At 42.7% G+C, this 17,543-nt stretch overlaps 2 protein-coding genes across 20 annotated transcripts in view; one reads left to right on the forward strand and one right to left on the reverse strand.

Moving 5' to 3' along the window:
• Window positions 1–17,543, forward strand: part of GIN1 (gypsy retrotransposon integrase 1) — a 271,168-nt gene that overhangs the window by 21,087 nt on the left and 232,538 nt on the right. The window contains exon 9 of one of the 4 annotated variants that reach the window (XM_083404074.1): window positions 11,751–12,794. The exons of the other annotated variants lie outside the window; for them this stretch is intronic. The gene's annotated coding sequence lies outside the window, so the exon portion shown is untranslated. Of the gene's footprint in view, window positions 1–11,750; window positions 12,795–17,543 lie in introns of those variants that run through there. 4 annotated transcript variants of the gene reach the window in all.
• PAM (peptidylglycine alpha-amidating monooxygenase) overlaps window positions 1,157–17,543 on the reverse strand; it is a 119,150-nt gene continuing 102,763 nt past the window's right edge. For 4 of the 16 annotated variants that reach the window (XM_083403808.1, XM_083403823.1, XM_083403816.1 and 1 more), the window contains 6 exons: window positions 17,300–17,418; window positions 13,563–13,662; window positions 9,736–9,789; window positions 5,142–5,345; window positions 2,944–3,000; window positions 1,157–1,967 (listed from right to left, as the gene is read on the reverse strand). In XM_083403808.1, coding sequence (XP_083259934.1) covers window positions 1,786–1,967; window positions 2,944–3,000; window positions 5,142–5,345; window positions 9,736–9,789; window positions 13,563–13,662; window positions 17,300–17,418 — 716 coding nt within the window. In that variant the 3' untranslated portion in view covers window positions 1,157–1,785. The remainder of the gene's footprint in view (window positions 1,968–2,943; window positions 3,001–5,141; window positions 5,346–9,735; window positions 9,790–13,562; window positions 13,663–17,299; window positions 17,419–17,543) is intronic. The other 12 variants (XM_083403812.1, XM_083403819.1, XM_083403820.1 and 9 more) reach the window with 5 other exon arrangements.

Below are 17,543 nucleotides of genomic sequence, written 5' to 3' on the forward strand. Positions count from 1 at the left end.
ATCAACAGAACGCAAGATTTTTAAAAAACCGGTTTTCTTAAACCTGTTTATACTATGATAGCTAGAGAAGTTCGTCACCGATACCTGCTTTTGCTTGCTCCAAGAAAACGTCTCACTGACGAAGCAGTCCCTCTCAAAGAAACCATGTAGAGTTTCCTGCACGTAGCCACCTTTTCTCAGAAGATGTTAATGTTACTAAATGGGCCTCGGCGGGGGGGTAGGGACCATGTTTTTATTCATCAAATGGAACTTGGCCGATGTATCTGAATTATCATTGTCATGTTCTGTCAGATGCATTGCAGTAAATCTTCATTAGGGATAAAATATTATGGCTAATATAGCACGGCAGTTAAGAGACAGAGACTGCTGTCTTACCGCAGCAGATGCTGCTGGGGCTGCAACTTCCCTCATCCCTGATTGGCTATGCTGTCAGGGGCTGATGGGAGATGCAAGTCCAAGGGCTTCCCTATGCACACATCTAATTGAATTCAGCACAGATTACACTGCAACTTCAAGTTGTGCCATCTGCTATGAATTCGACAGGAGGCCTCATGGCAAAGCACTCCTCTCCAGCCTCAGTCTCCCATCTATAAAATGGGCATAATTATGACCTAATTCGGAAGGTTGCTATAATGGTTGTAGACTTTTAATATATATAAAACACTTTGAACACTCCAAAGGGCTTTACAAATGCCAAGTGTGGAAACTGCGTGTTCATGCTATGGTAACCAGGACTGTCCTTTATGATTGGGGAAGGAAATGTGCAAAAATAAAATTATTTCTATGCAAGTTGAGACACAGGTTTCCTCTTAGCTCTGACAATGTTTTATTTGAGTACATACCCTGAAGTTTGGATATACAGGCCAGATTTTTCTTTAAAAACCAACGCTTGATTTTTATACATGTAATGCAAATTTAGTTTTAGGTTTTTAAGTTTTGCTTTTTAAAAAAGAAAAAAAATATGTCATGTAACAAAACATCTTCCATACAAAATAACACTTTGGTTTCCTTTTCCTCCCCACTGCTAATAGAAAGCAGTGATAAAACTTTGCACTGTATTCAGTGGTCTGAGGTATTGGCTTACAAAAAGTTGCATACAAAGACCCATTCCCCTCTCCCACCTCAATGCAAAAATTCCAAAGTACACTCTGACAGCTAATGCTCTGCGAACACTTTATTACACAAATTACATTCAGCTTCTGAAAATAGTGTTCTAACAGTATAACCATCTAAAAATAAGACATCCTGGAAACACACAAATTCTCGAGGAAGAAGAAAAACCATTTTAAATAGAGGCTTTAAAAATCTTTCCCTCAAAGCAACAGAATGCTAGTGATTTTTCTTTAAAAAATAGGAGTTTTAGCAGCTTTGTTTCATTGTGGCACTAAATTCTCTCTGTTCTGTGATAGGTTAAGGGCATTGAATGTGAAAAGGCACAAAAGAAAAAATTGGAACTGAAAAAAATGTTTTCTTAAAGCAGAGGCTGGGACTTATTTACAAATATAGAGAAGGTCCCTAACTGAAATGAGCAGATACTACTACTTTCAAAATCATTACTGCAATTAAATGGGATTGTTCTGCTTTATTAAAAGGTTCACAGAAGACAATGGCACTGATATGAAATGGTCACACTCTAAAACCAAACTGAAGCCAAAGGGAGGGGGCGAATTGTGTACAGTCGCACAAAGGACTAGTACAGTTTACAATTAAATACACAAAATCTTAAAACGTGCTAAATCCGGCAATCTTTGTAGAGTCATACAAGGTAGAAATCAAAGGCCAATTTCAGGAAGATGGAGGTATCGCTGGAGGGTGAGGAACAGCATCTTCCTCTTCTGAATCTGTGGCATCGTCCTCATCTTTTTCTTGGTCGCTCCCTTCCGTACTAAGTCGGTCAAATCCTTTTCGACTGTAGCCTGCGCGGCTTGCAAAGAAGTTCCCAAGATTGAGGCCTCCACCACCTTTTCCTGAAAGTGGAAACACGCTTTAAGAAAGTGTTCAATGTGCCCATTATTCTCACAAGTTGCTACTTTGGATCATAATGCTTTTTGATTTCCTAAGATGGCAGCTGTGCTCGTTCAAGAACAGCAGCTTCTTAGAAAACCTGTTGAGGTCAGTATAAAGTGACTTGGAATAAGTCTTCTGATCTGCCTGTTGGAATCAGCTGATATCTTCAGTTCTGTACATTTCCCCCATCATGCCTTCCCTTGAGAGGCGTGACATAGTCACAATACAGGATTGGCTTTCTTAAGCCTCCATCATCTTCTCTGACCTCCCCTTTAAAGTTAGCTCAGGGATTATTTTGAACTTCGGCTGAGAGAAATAATTGCAGTCATTATTTTTCTTCATTATATAAAGGGAAGATTTGCAGAAGATCAATTTCTTAGTACTGTTCTGTGTCTCTAGGAACACTCTTGTGTTCCTCATCAAACCAAATCAGCCGCTCCCCAAGGCTTTACATGGTAGATAAGGGGAAGACTCAACACTATCACTACAGCATTCTCCTAAGGAATAGCTGCCAAATTCATTAGCAGAGGACAGACAATTTGTACTAGGCAGGAGGCAGGCAGGCATTTAACATCTAATGAAGAGAATCAATGCAATGCTCACTTGCTAGATACATCTGGGAATATCTCACACAAGAGCCCATAAACACAGAGAGCATATACTTTCATGGATCTTTTATTAAAAATAAAAAAAAAATTATTGTTATTCTTTCATGGGTCTCTGACTTCTTAGGAGTGTAAAACCATATTGTAAATGAAGGACTATGTTTATGTCCTGCTTTCCAGCCCCAATTGGCTGTAAAACCAGTTTATGAAAGATTCTCACAATAGACATCATGTTCAAGTCTCGTACGATGAGTAGAAATGATGTGGTGTCGCTACAGTGCCCAGACTATTTCCTGCCCTCATCCTTGGTCTTTGCTTTCCCTTTACTCACCTCTAAATTTGCCCAGGATTCCCCCTGAACTTGAATCAAGTTTATGTTCGGCATCAGCTATAAAAATGAGACATATTGCTACATCAGGAGCAAGCACCCTCAAGCAGAATTATATTATCAACACACACCAGAAAATAAAGCAGGATTTGTGCAAATCAAGCTATGTGGAAGAGAAATGGAAATGAAATGGCAAAGTCTCTGTTGGGCCTTGGTGGTTTTGCTGTGTTTGCAGCTGAAAACTAACAGCACTATTTGTAAATGATTCTGTTCTGCCGCTGACTATTAGAATTTTACTTTCGCATATCACCCTAGAATGTAAAAGACGTGAGATCTGGATTTGTCCCACTGAGAAAATGAATTAAGTTCTAAAAGTGACTTCCCTTAAAATTACTTCTTTATTTTTTAAAACATATTTCTATTAAAGATTTCTTGGTTTACAAAAGTATGTGCAATATCCCCTTTTTCAAGTTAAATTTTCTACAATCTTAAAAAACCCTCATTAAATCTGTCATAGTGAAACCAAGCTAGCCTTTCAAAACATTAATTCAAAACATTAATTCAAATATTGCCAACAAGGTTTACTTTTGAAAAGTCATATCCATAGGGCAAAACTACATAGTAGCACTTGTTTGGAAACACCGTGTGTTGCACTGTTTATATATTGAGCTATATCCTTCTTGCAGAATTGCTTCTGGTATTTATAAAATGTTTCCCATGTGAAAACTATACTTCCTAAGCTTACAGGAGCTAAAAACTAGGGCAAATCCAAGTTATTGTAGATGAACATGGGGCAAGCACACTCTGAAGCACCCCCCGCCAAAGAAAACCCACTGCAATTTTTGTACCATTTTGAACAATTTCTGTTCACTGTCTCTTGGCAGCTGCTTTGACAGTTTTTAAACAACAAATAAGAGTTCTTCCTGATGTGATCCAGCTAATAAGGAAGAGGTAGCTAACCTGGAGTTTTCAAGATGCTGTTGAACTACAACTCCCATCAGTCCCAGCCAACACAGCCAATAGTCAGGGATGACGAGAGCTGTACTTTTAACAGCATCTGGAGGACCCCAGGTTAGCCACTTTTGCAACAGGGGCCATGAAGCCAGTATGGCACGACAGTATTGCTGATCAGATTTGGATAAGTGACAATATCAAAAAAAGCAAGGCAACAACACACTCTGCCCTCATCCTGAATGGGCCAAAATGCGGAACAAGTGCAAGTTCCACCTGCGATAATGTGAGAAGTCCCCTCCGTTATTTGCATATTATTAGCAAATGCATGTAATAAGGCCCCTGAGCGAGTCTTTAGTAAAGCCAAACAGCTTTTCAGTGGTGGTGGTGGTAGATTTTGAGCAGACACCATTAAAGGAAGCTCTTTCCTCTCCTTCCTCCTCTATTCTGCTCTAAACCAATTCTCATTATGAACGAGAAGGGAAAGGCCACGGAAAGTTGATGCAGAGTGCAGAAATGGCGGATGGGAGAAGGGTTAAGCATGCCTTCTTCCTGTCCCTTCTGCACTCAAAATCCCACTTGAAGGTTTCCTTGCAATTATTGCATGGCTTTGTTTACAGAGTTAGCTGACAGGTCTTAACACTTGGTCTTTACTCTGAACTGATAAAATGCTGCTGCTGCTGCTGCTGCTGAACATACATCTATGATAGGTAAGTTAATGGGTGCTGTTACTCTGGGCTATTTGCAAGCGTTAAATTATAGAAATTTAAGAAAAGGAAGTGAAGGGTTATTTGTTTTAGCACATACAGAAGGAATTCCACATCAAGGGAGGCCCAAATAGATTCTAAAGAGTAAGTTGGAGACATCCAAAGGAGAGAGATCTTATTCAGAGCCAGCACAAAAGACAGCAAGACCACTCCATAATTGGCTGCACTTTCTTCAGCTACCATTTTGAACATCCCAATCTTTATGAACCCACAAAGTAAAAAACAAAACAAAACACTGCCCCCTGCTAAAGTACTGCAAGAAAATTTAATCCGAACAGAGAAAGGAACATAAAAAGCCACTTTCCAAACCAAGAAAGCCAGAGATACAGGGATCATGGCTCATCTTACTTTTGTCTGCTCAAATTTGACTGCTGCACAGTAGTGGGGAAATAAGCATCACACACAGTTTTATTGTGCTGGTTCCATGAAGGTTTTGGACATAAAAAAGGATTGTTGTTACCAATTTAAGAGTTAGCTAATTACCTCCATAGATTCTTGTCTTTCTCCACCGGATAAATACTGCAATTGCCAAAAGGACGACGATTGGAATAATTAGAAGCGTCGTAATAAGGACAACAGAAACTCCGGTGCTGGCCTGCTGGACCACGGGGTGCTTTTCTTCTTTCTTTAACAATTCCTTTGACATGGGTTTGTTTGTCAGTCTGGCTTCTATAACAGCCTCTGCTTCTTTAAGAAAAGAAGGAGATTGAACAAAGATGAGGTTTTTCATACTGTGCATATGGACTCCACAGGAATGTGGAAGTTCACTTCATAACATGTTTTAAAAAAAGAAAAAAAGAAATGAAGTTCTGTTTAAGGAGGATGGCACTGATCACCAATGGTCAAGAGTCAGTAGGCACAGCTCAGAGCTTCTTTGGAGGAGCTGCCACCCTCTGCCTTACAGACAACCTACCCCAGGACTTGTGCTCTCAGTTGCCCTTGTTTCCCCTACCATGGTGGAACGGAAACCCGAGGGACTGTGGGCACCACCCTACTGGGCCTGGACCAAGGGCTGCCTCATCAACAAGGCCCCAAACCCATTCTGCAAACCTTTCCAGGGCCCCTCCCAGTTACCATAGGAAACATACCAAAGGGCATAAATACAGGGCTCACAGCTTTGAGGCATCCTGATGAGGTTGTGACATTGACCTCCCAGCAGGCATGCCAGCTCCAGGGGGCCAAGGCTCTTTGGGCCCCCTCAACCTTTTTGAAAGGGGGCCAGGGGCTCCCATTGTTGAGGCTGAACGCAGAGCCAAGCGCAGTGATGTCAGGACATTGTGTGACTTCAGGACGTTGTGTCGGGCCCCCTCAGTGTTCTTCTGAAGAAGCCGCCTCTGCCTCCCAGTTTGGTGGGGAAGGGCCCAGACTAGCAGAGTCCTCCAAAGGGAGGGAGGGGGCTGACCACCATTCTGAATTCCTGGTCTCCGGTATGATGTCTGCCCACCCTCTGGGAAGAGTAGGCAACAAAAGTACCTCCTCAGAGCAGGCAAAGCTCTGGCTCCGCTAGTGAAGCAGAACAGCTTTGCTTCAGCCACTACCTACTCAGTGCGATATTCTCTGCAGCCTCTTCTCTAGATGCAAAGAAAAAAAACTTCTTTTGTGCCAGGTGGTACAAAGCAGACTGAGCCACGACTACCTCCCAAAGGAGCACCTCTGTTTTTCCCTCAGGTGGCTTTGGACCAACTGCTCAGGCTTTTTGGCAGGAACTAGGGATGTGGGTGGCGCTGTGGGTTAAACCACAGAGCGTAGGACTTGCCGATCAGAAGGTCGGCGGTTCGAATCCCCACGACAGGGTGAGCTCCCATTGCTCGGTCCCTGCTCCTTAGCAGTTCCACAGAACGTCAAAGTGCAAGTAGATAAATAGGTACCGCTCCAGCGGGAAGGTAAACGGCATTTCCGTGCGCTGCTCCGGTTCGCCAGAAGCGGCTTAGTCATGCTGGCCACATGACCCGGAAGCTGTACGCCGGCTCCTTCGGCCAATAAAGCGAGATGAGCGCTGCAACCCCAGAGTCGGTCACGACTGGACCTAATGGTCAGGGATCCCTTTACCTTTAGGCCGCAAAAGGTCCTAACCTCAATTATGTGAAGCCCCCCAGAAAAGTCCCTAATTAATCCTTAAGAGGGGAAGGGATAACAAAGATGAGCAGGGAGGGGAAGAGAATAAAGGGTAAAAGTGAAATTAAATAGCTCCGATAAAGGGGTCAGTTTTCAAGAGTCTGAACAGCCCCCCTGCCAATTCGCTCACAAACAGAGCCAGTCTAGGAGGCAGGGGGGCAGCAGATCTTTCAACAAAGCTCAGAGCTCTGTCCGCTGACCCCTGCAGAAGTTGTCATCTCCACTAGTCACTGCCACCTGGAAACCTCCTGTAAAACACTAATTAGCAGCAAGTGCAAGATGCTGAAAGATTGATTGCCATAGAAGGAAAGGAACAGGAATTAAAACTTTCAAATGAAAGACAAGCAAAACAGACCACGCTGCAATCAACTGCATGTGCTTTCATGTGCATCATGTCTTATAGGACTAGCAACTTCTAGATCACTTTTTAATAGATGTGACTCCCCCCCCCCCACTCATATACACGCACCCTCCTCCCAGGCAGTCATTGACTTTTGCAGTTGCTACGCATGGGCAAATGCGGTTTGTGTGAAGGAGTTCAATACATGATGGAGTCCATAGTCAAGGCTCATTGAACAAGCCAAATTCCAACACCTGGAGGAAAAGCTATTTGTCTAAATCCATTATTTGTGTGCCAAAAGAATCGTATGGCTTATTTATCCTCACGACAATTTTGCAACGTTAAGGTCCCTCAACAATCCAATTTTTATAAGTGAGCTTTCAACTACCCAGTGAGTTCACGGATAAAATGGAATTTCGAAGCTCATTGTTGTAAAAGGGCTGCTTTGGCAACTCTCATCTTGGCATGATCATTCCAGAAGGTGGCCTTTGGCTGCCACAGCTGGGCAAGGCAGGAACTGCCAAATCTCACAAGATGTCTGTCCTCGTGAGATTTCAGCCCTGCCATGCTTGTGTGCTAATGCAGTTTCTTGACAAGGCTGATGGGGTGGGGGGGAAGCTTTGGAAAAAGATGTTGCTTGGTAACTTTCAAATGCAGTCAACTCATCAGTAGCAGTCCGTGGGATGGTGTTGCTCGGCTCTGGCTTCCCAGTGCCCAGTATCACTGCCAGTTACCAAGAGACGAGAGTAAGAAGCAGGGAGCTGGGTGCAGTGTGCGCTCATAAGACTGGCTTCGCTGCTGAAACCACAACACACTGAGCTCCTTCTGCCTCACCTGTCTCCGTCTCAGTAACTGTCCCACTAACCACTGCTACAGTCAACACTGGTTGCAAAGAGTGTTCATCCACAAGGCCCAATTCTCAGACTCTTTTTCATTTACTATCATTAATCTATCCTGAATCTTTTCAATATAATTGGAGCATTTACAAAGCTACCTCGTAAAGTTGCAAATGATTGTACAGTCGTACCTTGGTTTTTGAACAGCTTAGTTTTTGAATGTTTTGGCTCCTGAACGCCGCAAATCCGGACTGTTTCGGTTTGCAAATGTTCTTTGCAATCCGAACATCTGGCGGGGCTTCCGTGGCTTCTGATTGGCTGCAGGAGCTTCCTGCATCAGAAGCTGCACTTTGGTTTCTTTCTTTTTTTCAAGTTTTTTTATTGATTTTCACAAAATTATAAACAAACAAACATAAATCATAACCTTATTAAAATTACACTTATTAACATTGTTAAGTGACTTTCTCACTTCCCCTTGGTTGAATTTCTTATTGATTTTAACATAAATTATAAAATGTACCACAAAACTTATCACTTATACAATCTTTTTTAGACTTCCATCAGCACCTCTGATGATCCACAGTTTTAACCACTTCTTATGCATTTCTTAACTTTATATTGCCTTTACATCTCTTAACAAATCATCCTTCCCCTTCTTCATTTTTGCAATACTTCCAATAATACTCCTCACAAAACTTCTTGCAAACCTACAAACGTCATCTGATCTTCACAAATACTTTTCAAATAGTCCGTAAATTTACTCCAGTCTTCCGTGAATTTATGGTTCCGCCGGTTTCGAATCCTTCCTGTTAGTTTATCTAGTTCTGCATAGTCCATTAACTTCATTCTCCATTCTTCAATCGTCGGGCTGCACTTTGGTTTCTGAATGTTTTGGAAGTTGAACGGACTTCCAGAAAGGATTCCATTCGACTTCCAAGGTACAACTGTATTGTTAAGAAAACAAACCACTTTTAAGTTGTGGGGGATTTAGAGAAACGGTAGGTGGCACCTCCAGCATCATCTCTCCCACATTCCCCATTGGCAGTACTCAAAATTCTTGTTTGCAAGTGTAAATGTACTTTGAACACGTCCTCACTCTTCTCACTGGGAGGTAGGAGACATGAAGTTGTTTTGGGTGGGAGGCATTTTGGTTTCTCTGCTTTAAATTGCATGTATGTGTGTTGTTTGCAACTATGTTAATTAGCTTGTATGTACATTCAGAGGTGGATTTAGGGCAGCACGACTGGTTCCCCCACTCAGGGCACTGAACCAAGAGGTCACCATCCTGCCTCCTTCCCCAAGCCCAGTAAGTGCTTGCTTCAGGAAGGAGGCATGAGGCCAAATTTTGGCATGATTTTACCAAGATTCAACCTTGTGTACATTGATATCTGAAAGCATGGCCCATTTTTTAAAACATATTTTAGGAAGTATTTAAAACATTAAAGAGATTCAGACTTTCTTTTCTTGCCTTGTTAAAGAAGCCCATAAATAGGAACTCCTAAGATCATTGCTGTCAGTTGCCTGAGCTCTGCCTTCCTTAGCATAAGGAGACTCGCCATAACTCTTAGTGCTTTCGTATTTAGGAATAACAAATACAACTGAAAAATCTTGACAAGCATTAAAGTTTTAATTTGCTTACACAAGTGCTTTCCAGACAGCTATTTGCACATAGAAACCATTGTGACTATTAAGTTGAGGAAGATCCCCAAACATATTTTATCTTGTTTATAGTAATACAAGGCCATCACATTTCCCCCCAAGGCAGTCAAACTGAGACAAGGCTAACCTTTTATTTCCTGTACCTCAATCCCAGCCTTCTTGACAGACCGATGCTCCATTTCTGCAACACACACACAAAAAAACCAGTTTTAAGCCCTTGTGATGTGTGTGATTCATAGAGGTTGTAATGGCCACCATTTGTGACACACAATTGCCTTTACAAGCCTGCACTACTTAGAAGATTAGCAGGGCTGGTCTTAATTGGCAATATATGCAAAATCTATGGGACACAGTAGCTAAGTACTCTCTCTCAAAACTCAAAGGGTTTTCTGCCTTTGTAACCAGTATAGTAACCTCAGGATTAAGTATGACTTGCGCCCAAACCAATCTGTTAAAATGGGGGTGAAACTGGATTCGGATACTGGGGCAGATCCAGAATTGGCCCACCCACCACAGGCCACCTGAGATGTCATGATGGCTTCATCTCTAGGTATGCTCCTGATTCTTCCTTTGCAGCCACAGCTTCAGAATCGGCGCTAAATGAAAACCCCACTTTTGGCAGGGATCTGCTCCACTAGGGAGCTCCTAAGACGAACCAGTTCCAGCAGGGCTTGCATTCAGTGCTGGATTTAAATTGTGCTGAATTCAGAGGGAAAATGGGGAATGCAGTCTAAGGCTCCTGGTTGTTTCTTCTGCAACTGATGCTTTACCTGTCCCACATGCCATATCACACTTGGGGCAGGTGGGTATGTATGGCTGGTGGCTTTGCAGGCCTGATTTGATCCGTGGGCCAGATCTTCCCCATCCCTCAGTTAAAGCACCATCTTTCTTAGATGAGTACACTTCACCACATCTGAAAATTCTGCATCAAGGAAGCCTGTGCTCAAGATATATTTATGAACATCATGGAAACCAAAACCTGCCCCTCATTTGCACAATATATTCCCAGTTAAATACTTTGGCATAGGCTTGCATGGTGGATGGCTTGGAAGAAATGACTCAGCTTTGCAGAGCACAGACACTGTCCACTGAAACTGAGCCTTAGTGGCATTTTGATTCCAAGGCTTTGGCTGGCAACACCCAGGCATTCTAAAACTTCTAGTTAACATCAGATCCTAGAAAGAATATGAAAGAACACTTACATATTATGGCGCTATCAATATATTTGGGAAAGCTGCAGATAACATCGTTGCTGCTCCATTCCTTTAGACATTAAGATTTATTACCTTCATACATCTTTATTCTTCCCATTGTAGCTGAAGACTACACTCTTAATCATACAAGAAGCCTTTTGCTTTTTAAAGCCACTAAACCAAGCGAATTGAATGAGAATGGCAAAGATGCTCATCTAGGGGGTTTACTGAAGAGACAGACAAGAAGTTACTGTCATAATGCAGGAGTAGGGAAACTTCTTTGGCCAGTGGGCCAGGCCAGATTATTTTATCTCCTGACAGGTGGGCAGTAACTTAACATCTCTATGATGTTAGGTGATGCCGTGCTTTGAAGTTCCAGTTGTTAGGACTTCAAAGCACAGAGCAGCACTGTTTGAAAACCTCTGCTGGGGTGCCTGAACTGAGCAGAAATTTATTCCTGTTCAGCAGCTGACTAAGTCCTGCTGCCTTGGCTTTGCAATCCTGTCCCCACCAGTGATGTCACCAGATGGGCGGGTATGGCTTGGGAAAAATTGCTTTGTAGATTAAACTGGACGCCTTGGTGTGCCAAGACTGGTTTACAGATTGGAGCTTCCCCACCTTTGTCAAAAGGGATGGAACCATGTGACAAGTGCTGAATTATCTTATGCGTATTTACATTTGTGTGTGTTCACACTCAGTGAACAGAGGAAAATATGGGACCTGTAAACTGCATGTGCCGCTAAGCTAAGGGATGGGACCAGTTTTTGGGAACAACAGGACCAACCCTCATTTCTGAATGTTAGTCAGTCAATCTTTATTGCTGCAAACATAGGTCAAAACAGAATTGTTCATGGAATTGCTGCGTGTTTTACACCATCCTCTACCAAGAGCTGTTTTCCAAAACCTTAGTCTTAGTGAAAAAGCTGAAGTTGTGGGTATTCCATTGCAGAGGAAATAATCGGTTTTCTGTGGTACCAAACCAGCCACAGAGATTCCTAGACACTTCAATCAGGAGTACCTGCATGGCAGATGCAAGTGACCATTGTTCAGCAGCTCACCTGAGGCATAGCTACTTAATCCACCCTTGAACAGGATGAGGGGAGGGAATAAGGAGTGCACAGACAAGCAACTGACCAACTGCCAGCAGTCGGGGGTAAGTGGGATGGGAAGGGACACAATTCTGTATTTGGAGTGATGGATGACACTTCAGAATGGAATGGTAGTGGCCCTAACGTGATTGTGTCTTATTATTTTATGCAGGCAGCCTTGGGAATCCTTCTGCATCAAAAGTAGAGCAGAAATAAAGTAAATGGCATATAAACCACGCATATAATAGCAAGCAGTTGCATTTGTGGCTCTAAATGTTGCAAATGGGAAGCAAGTTCACTTTGCAATTTGTACTTAAAATATATAAATCTGATCTGGCTTTGTTTCATTCTGACTGGTGGTGTTATTCTTTGTTTTACTGTTTTTATTGTGGTTGTATTCTGCCTCAGATGCTTTTTTGGGGACGAGGCTGTAAAACAAACTTGGGGGAACCCCCCTAAATAAATAGTATACAATAGAACTGTCAAACGATTTGTGAGTTTATGCCTTTAAAAAGCACAGAGCTACTGAAGGGGACACCGTCAGCCAAGAAGGTTTAATGACCAAGTGGCAGCAAATGTTCCAGCGGGAGCAACATATTTAGGCTAACAAGATGTGAAAGTGGCTTAGGAGAGTGAAAATTAAGTCATTCAGCCAGTGGAGTGACTACCATTCTCAGCTGACTTGTCAATGGACATTAAATGCCAGATGCTGAGGGACAAGATGGGGATGAAGTGATCTCTAACAGGATAATATGCCAGGCATGGCAGCACAGCATTTAATGCTGCAAACCATCTTGGTGAACCTCTAAAAGGGCAAAAATTGACAAGCGAGTCCTACATCCCTCCCCCTTACTAATTAAAAATGAATTTTAAAAATCAGTGGGCTGCAGCCAATCTTAGTTCTACTTAGTTGTTACAGTAAGTGCCACACTTTTAATGTGTGGGGGGTGGGAGGAAAGGTACTGGTACTGTGTACCCTTGAGTACCCCCAGAAAAAATCCAACTAAATAGCGATAGCCAACTACATAATTCCATTAGTGCAAGGATTTTTCTTTGCACCATAAAACTTTCTCCTCCAGTCCCCTCCCAATGACTCACTTGTGCCCTCCCCAAATTTGCTCTGGAAGGTTGGGGGTGAACCGCCCTGAGACCTGGGGGTATAGGGCGGAATATAAATTCAATTCAATTCAATTCAATTCAATAAAATAAAAATAAGTAAGAATAAGTAAAATAAATAAATAAAAATAATAAATAAATAAATAACAAATTTTTAGGTTAAAGGAAGGGGTGGTATACAAATTTGATGATGATGATGATATACAAATGCTGCAAATATTCAGCACATAAAAGTAACACAAGTACTCTTAATTTTGTTCACTAATACAAATCAGATAAACATACTAAATCAGATCACAATCAATTTCAAGCATCAGAAATTTTTCTGATTCAAAATTTCCTATAAAACACATCACTGCTCATGGTACAGCCAAAATAGGCTGTCTCCTTGTGCTAAACTAGAAACACAGAAATCCAGTATCTTTTTTGGAATTTGGAAAATACGTCCACCCTTTTTATGAAATCTTGTTGCAGAAATGCTCTTAAAACAGGGATTAAGAAAGCAGGGTTGCTGATTAAGTATGTGCCTGAAAATAATGTGTGAAATGCTTACTTACTTTCTGGGGATGCAAATTTCCACACTGTGTTGGTGTGAGCATCACCAACATACACCGTTCTGTCGTCAGAAGCAACAATGTCATGTGGCATCTCAAAATTCTGTCAATGTAAAGAGCCAAAGAATTAAAATTGGAGATCATCACAGTAAAACACAAAAGCTCATTTAGAGCCGTTCGTTCAACGATTAGGTGTAGAATTAAACTCAGGAAATGTTTTAAGCTTTGTTAATATGTGAAAGGGTGCGCAAAGTCCAATGATGGAGCAGAGGTGTCTTATTGTACTACAATATGAGGTGCAGGTTTGTGGTGAAGTCTTTTCACTACAAAACTGCATGGCAACAGACAACCCATCAGGATTCATACAACATGGCCCTGCTGCATTATCTTGCCCTGTCAATCTCTGGTAAGCTAATCGTGATGCTTAAGATTACTGCATTTAAGAAGTGCTACATCAATGCTAAAATGATAATCTGTATATAGGGCCGGCCCAAGACATTTCAGCACAGAGGCCAAAATGGCATGCCCTTCCCCGCCACTGAAGATCTACAACAGAAACAATCAGGAAAGAAAGATGGACCATGGGATCTGCTGCCCCTGTGGACCCTGCTGCCTGAGGCAGTTGCCTCACCTTGCCTCATGGTGGGCTGGCCCTCTTCATACAGACCAGTGATGGGGAACCTGTGGTTCGCCAGATATTAAAGGGACCCCTGACCATTAGGTCCAGTCGTGACTGACTCTGGGGTTGCAGCGCTCATCTCGCTTTATTGGCCGAGGGAGCCGGTGTACAGCTTCCGGGTCATGTGGCCAGCATGACTAAGCCGCTTCTGGCGAACCAGAGCAGTGCACGGAAATGCCGTTTACCTTCCCGCCGGAGCGGTACCTATTTATCTACTTGCACTTTGACGTGCTTTCAAACTGCTAGGTTGGCAGGAGCAGGGACCGAGTAACGGGAGCTCACCTTGTCGCAGGGATTCGAACCGCCAACCTTCTGATCAGCAATTCCTAGGCTCTGTGGTTTAACCCACAGCACCACCCATGTCCCTGGACTCCAAATAATAATCATCCCTGCCCACTGGCTAATCTGGCAGTGACTGATGGGAATTGGAGTTGAACAACATCTGGAGAGCTCATGTTCCCCATTTCTCAACAATAAAATCTCTCCCTGCACCAACTCTCTCTGTGCCTAGCAGGGAGCCTACCAGCCACTAGTAGAAAGGACACACAACACTGGGAAAGATCTTAGATTATACTGGAACCTGCATCCTTACTTTAAAGGTAAAGGTACCCCTGCCCGTACGGGCCAGTCGTGTCTGACTCTAGGGTCGTGTGCCCATCTCACTTAAGAGGCCGGGGGCCAGCGCTGTCCGGAGACACTTCTGGGTCACGTGGCCAGCGTGACAAGCTGCATCTGGTGAGCCAGTGCAGCACACGGAAACGCTGTTTACCTTTCCGCTAGTAAGCGGTCCCTATTTATCTACTTGCATCCGGGGGTGCTTTCGAACTGCTAGGTTGGCAGGCGCTGGGACCGAGCAACGGGAGCGCACCCCATCACGGGGATTTGAACCGCCGACCTGACGATTGGCAAGTCCTAGGTGCTGAGGTTTTACTCACAGCGCCACCCGCGATCCTTACTTTAAAAACTGAACAAATGTAGATTTTAATAAGCAATGCTGATTCCCATTCTAGATAACCAGAAATTAAAATGCTGCGGGGGTTGGGAGGGAATTTATTCAAAGCCAATCTGACACTGGCTTTAAGTTTTCAAATTAGACAGCTGTCCCAGAGTACTAATTAATTTTAATCCAGTGGCATGCTGACATCACATGCATGGTGGCAGTTTCAGACAACTTAGAAGTGGAAAGAAATGGGAAAGGGAAAACCAATAATAATGCAGTGACTTGGCCCCAGTCTAGCGGAATCTCTTTCTTTTATGTGGCTTAACAAATCAAATTTCAACCCTGTTTATTTTTGACTCCAGCCTAATTAAATAAAAGGACTTTTCATATGAAGCAATAAGCCTCTGTGTGCCAAGTAACTTCTGAGTTAGAAACTGTGTGTGGCACAATTTAAAGCTAGCTTGCCTTGTGGAAAATAAAGGAGGGGGAAATCATTTCAGCTTGGTTCACGGTGATATTTTGCAGATTTACTTCTTTAGTGGAGGGCTACTTGAGAACCAATTTCAACCAGAATCCAGCTATTCTTCTTCTTATTAATCAGTTTTTATACTGCTTTTCAATCCAGTCTAAACCCTCGAGGTGACATTACACAATATTAAAAAAGCTAAAAAGCTAAAAATCAACAACAACACGGTGATAAGATCAACTCAAACACAAAACAAGATCCAGCAGCATGATGTAAAACTCAAGTTTCCAAATACTTTCATGAATGCTCTGCTAGCCTTGCAAAGCAGAACTGGGACCCAGGAGTGAAACTCTCACACAGATGGCTTTTCTCTCTCTTTCTCTCTCTCTAGAGGGGCATTCTCTTACTTTAAAGCTCCCTCCCCTTTTAGAAACCCTTCACATCTCTCTGACCACAGAAGCTTATTGATCCCTCAACAGACACTGGTTCCTATTAATGTAGGCCCTTTGTCAGCAGGCAGCTTAAATTCACTCTCTTTCAGATTCATTTCATGGAAATTTCAAATTCCAAAGCAACAGAGATCACTAAGAAAATCTGAAAAGGACCAGCCTTCTTACTCAGCAACCAAGAATGCTCTCAACTTGCTTTGCAATTGGGGCTTGTTCGTTTTATTGCTCACTTAGAATTGAAACCCTTTCGGTGTAATTTTGTAATTAGCCCAGTATCCCATCTGTGACCAAATCCAGTTCTGCATATTTCAGGAAGCATCTTATGTAACTAATGGCTTAGGTTAAACTGATCATTTACAACATAATGATTAAGGGGAAAAGATACAATACTAGCATGCTTCCTCGCCCCCCCTGCCCCAGTGCTGTTTTATTGTTGGCTACCACTATTTTCTGAGGAAGCAAGAGCCACATAGATTAAACATATTGCTGGTGATCATGAAGAGTGCAAGTAAATTCAATCCGTATTTACATTTCCTCTGCATATTCAAAATGCAAGCCAGCCAGCCATGGCTCCCGTTCCCTCCTGTGGTCACCAATAAGCTTTTGTCCTCATCCTCATCCCTCTTGCCCTTTAGAAAACCCCCCTCCTCCTCCTCTTTTAATTAGTAAGGCAATGCATGATAGATTGCATGAAAGTTCATGCAGAGCTTTACGAAAAGGCGGCTTGCCTCAAGCTTAGGTGAGAGGCAACACTCGCGGCAAGGTCAGTATTTAATTCACCCATATGCACATCTTATTTCAGAGTCAAAGCCAGCAAGTAGCTGCACCATAGGAGGAGGAGGAGGAGGAGGAGGAAGGAAAAGTGCAAGTCTGAGGCTTGTTCCTGTGGCACAATAAGTATAGCTTAGCATCACCAGGCTGTGATGTCCTTGAACTCACTGTCAATGACCAGTGAATAGGTGTTTCTCTGATCCAGGCATCAGGATGCTAAACTCTTTTTTAGGGGACAGATCGTTAACTACAGCCTTACAACACAACATCCAAATTTTAACTAGGAAGAATAATTTTGTTTCACCTGCTAGGTAATTTGAAAAAAAAAAATTCATGCTGAAGTTTGAAATGTGCAGAAGACGTGGAAGGGGAAGAAAAAGAAACGAGTGTTCATGCATTTTTAATAAAACCAAGTGATGCTTCACGACGTGTTACCTTTCTAAGTGGAATGAAAGTGTCAATGATTTCTCCAGTTGAAAAGTTCATCACGAATGCTTGCACGGGCACCGTGTCTCCAGGGTACGGCTTTCCATTAACTGCAAACAGCAGACCACCTGCAAAGACACATTTGTTCTCCCATGATCTGTTTGGGGCTTATAATCTTCCTTTTTATTACAACCCAGTCTTAAGCACAACAATGCAGGTTAGGAAAAGGCTGACTCAAAGAGCCAGTTAGTGG

Source organism: Podarcis tiliguerta, assembly GCF_965153285.1.
Source record: "Podarcis tiliguerta genome assembly, chromosome: 11".
Classification (NCBI taxonomy): Eukaryota; Metazoa; Chordata; class Lepidosauria; order Squamata; family Lacertidae; genus Podarcis; species Podarcis tiliguerta.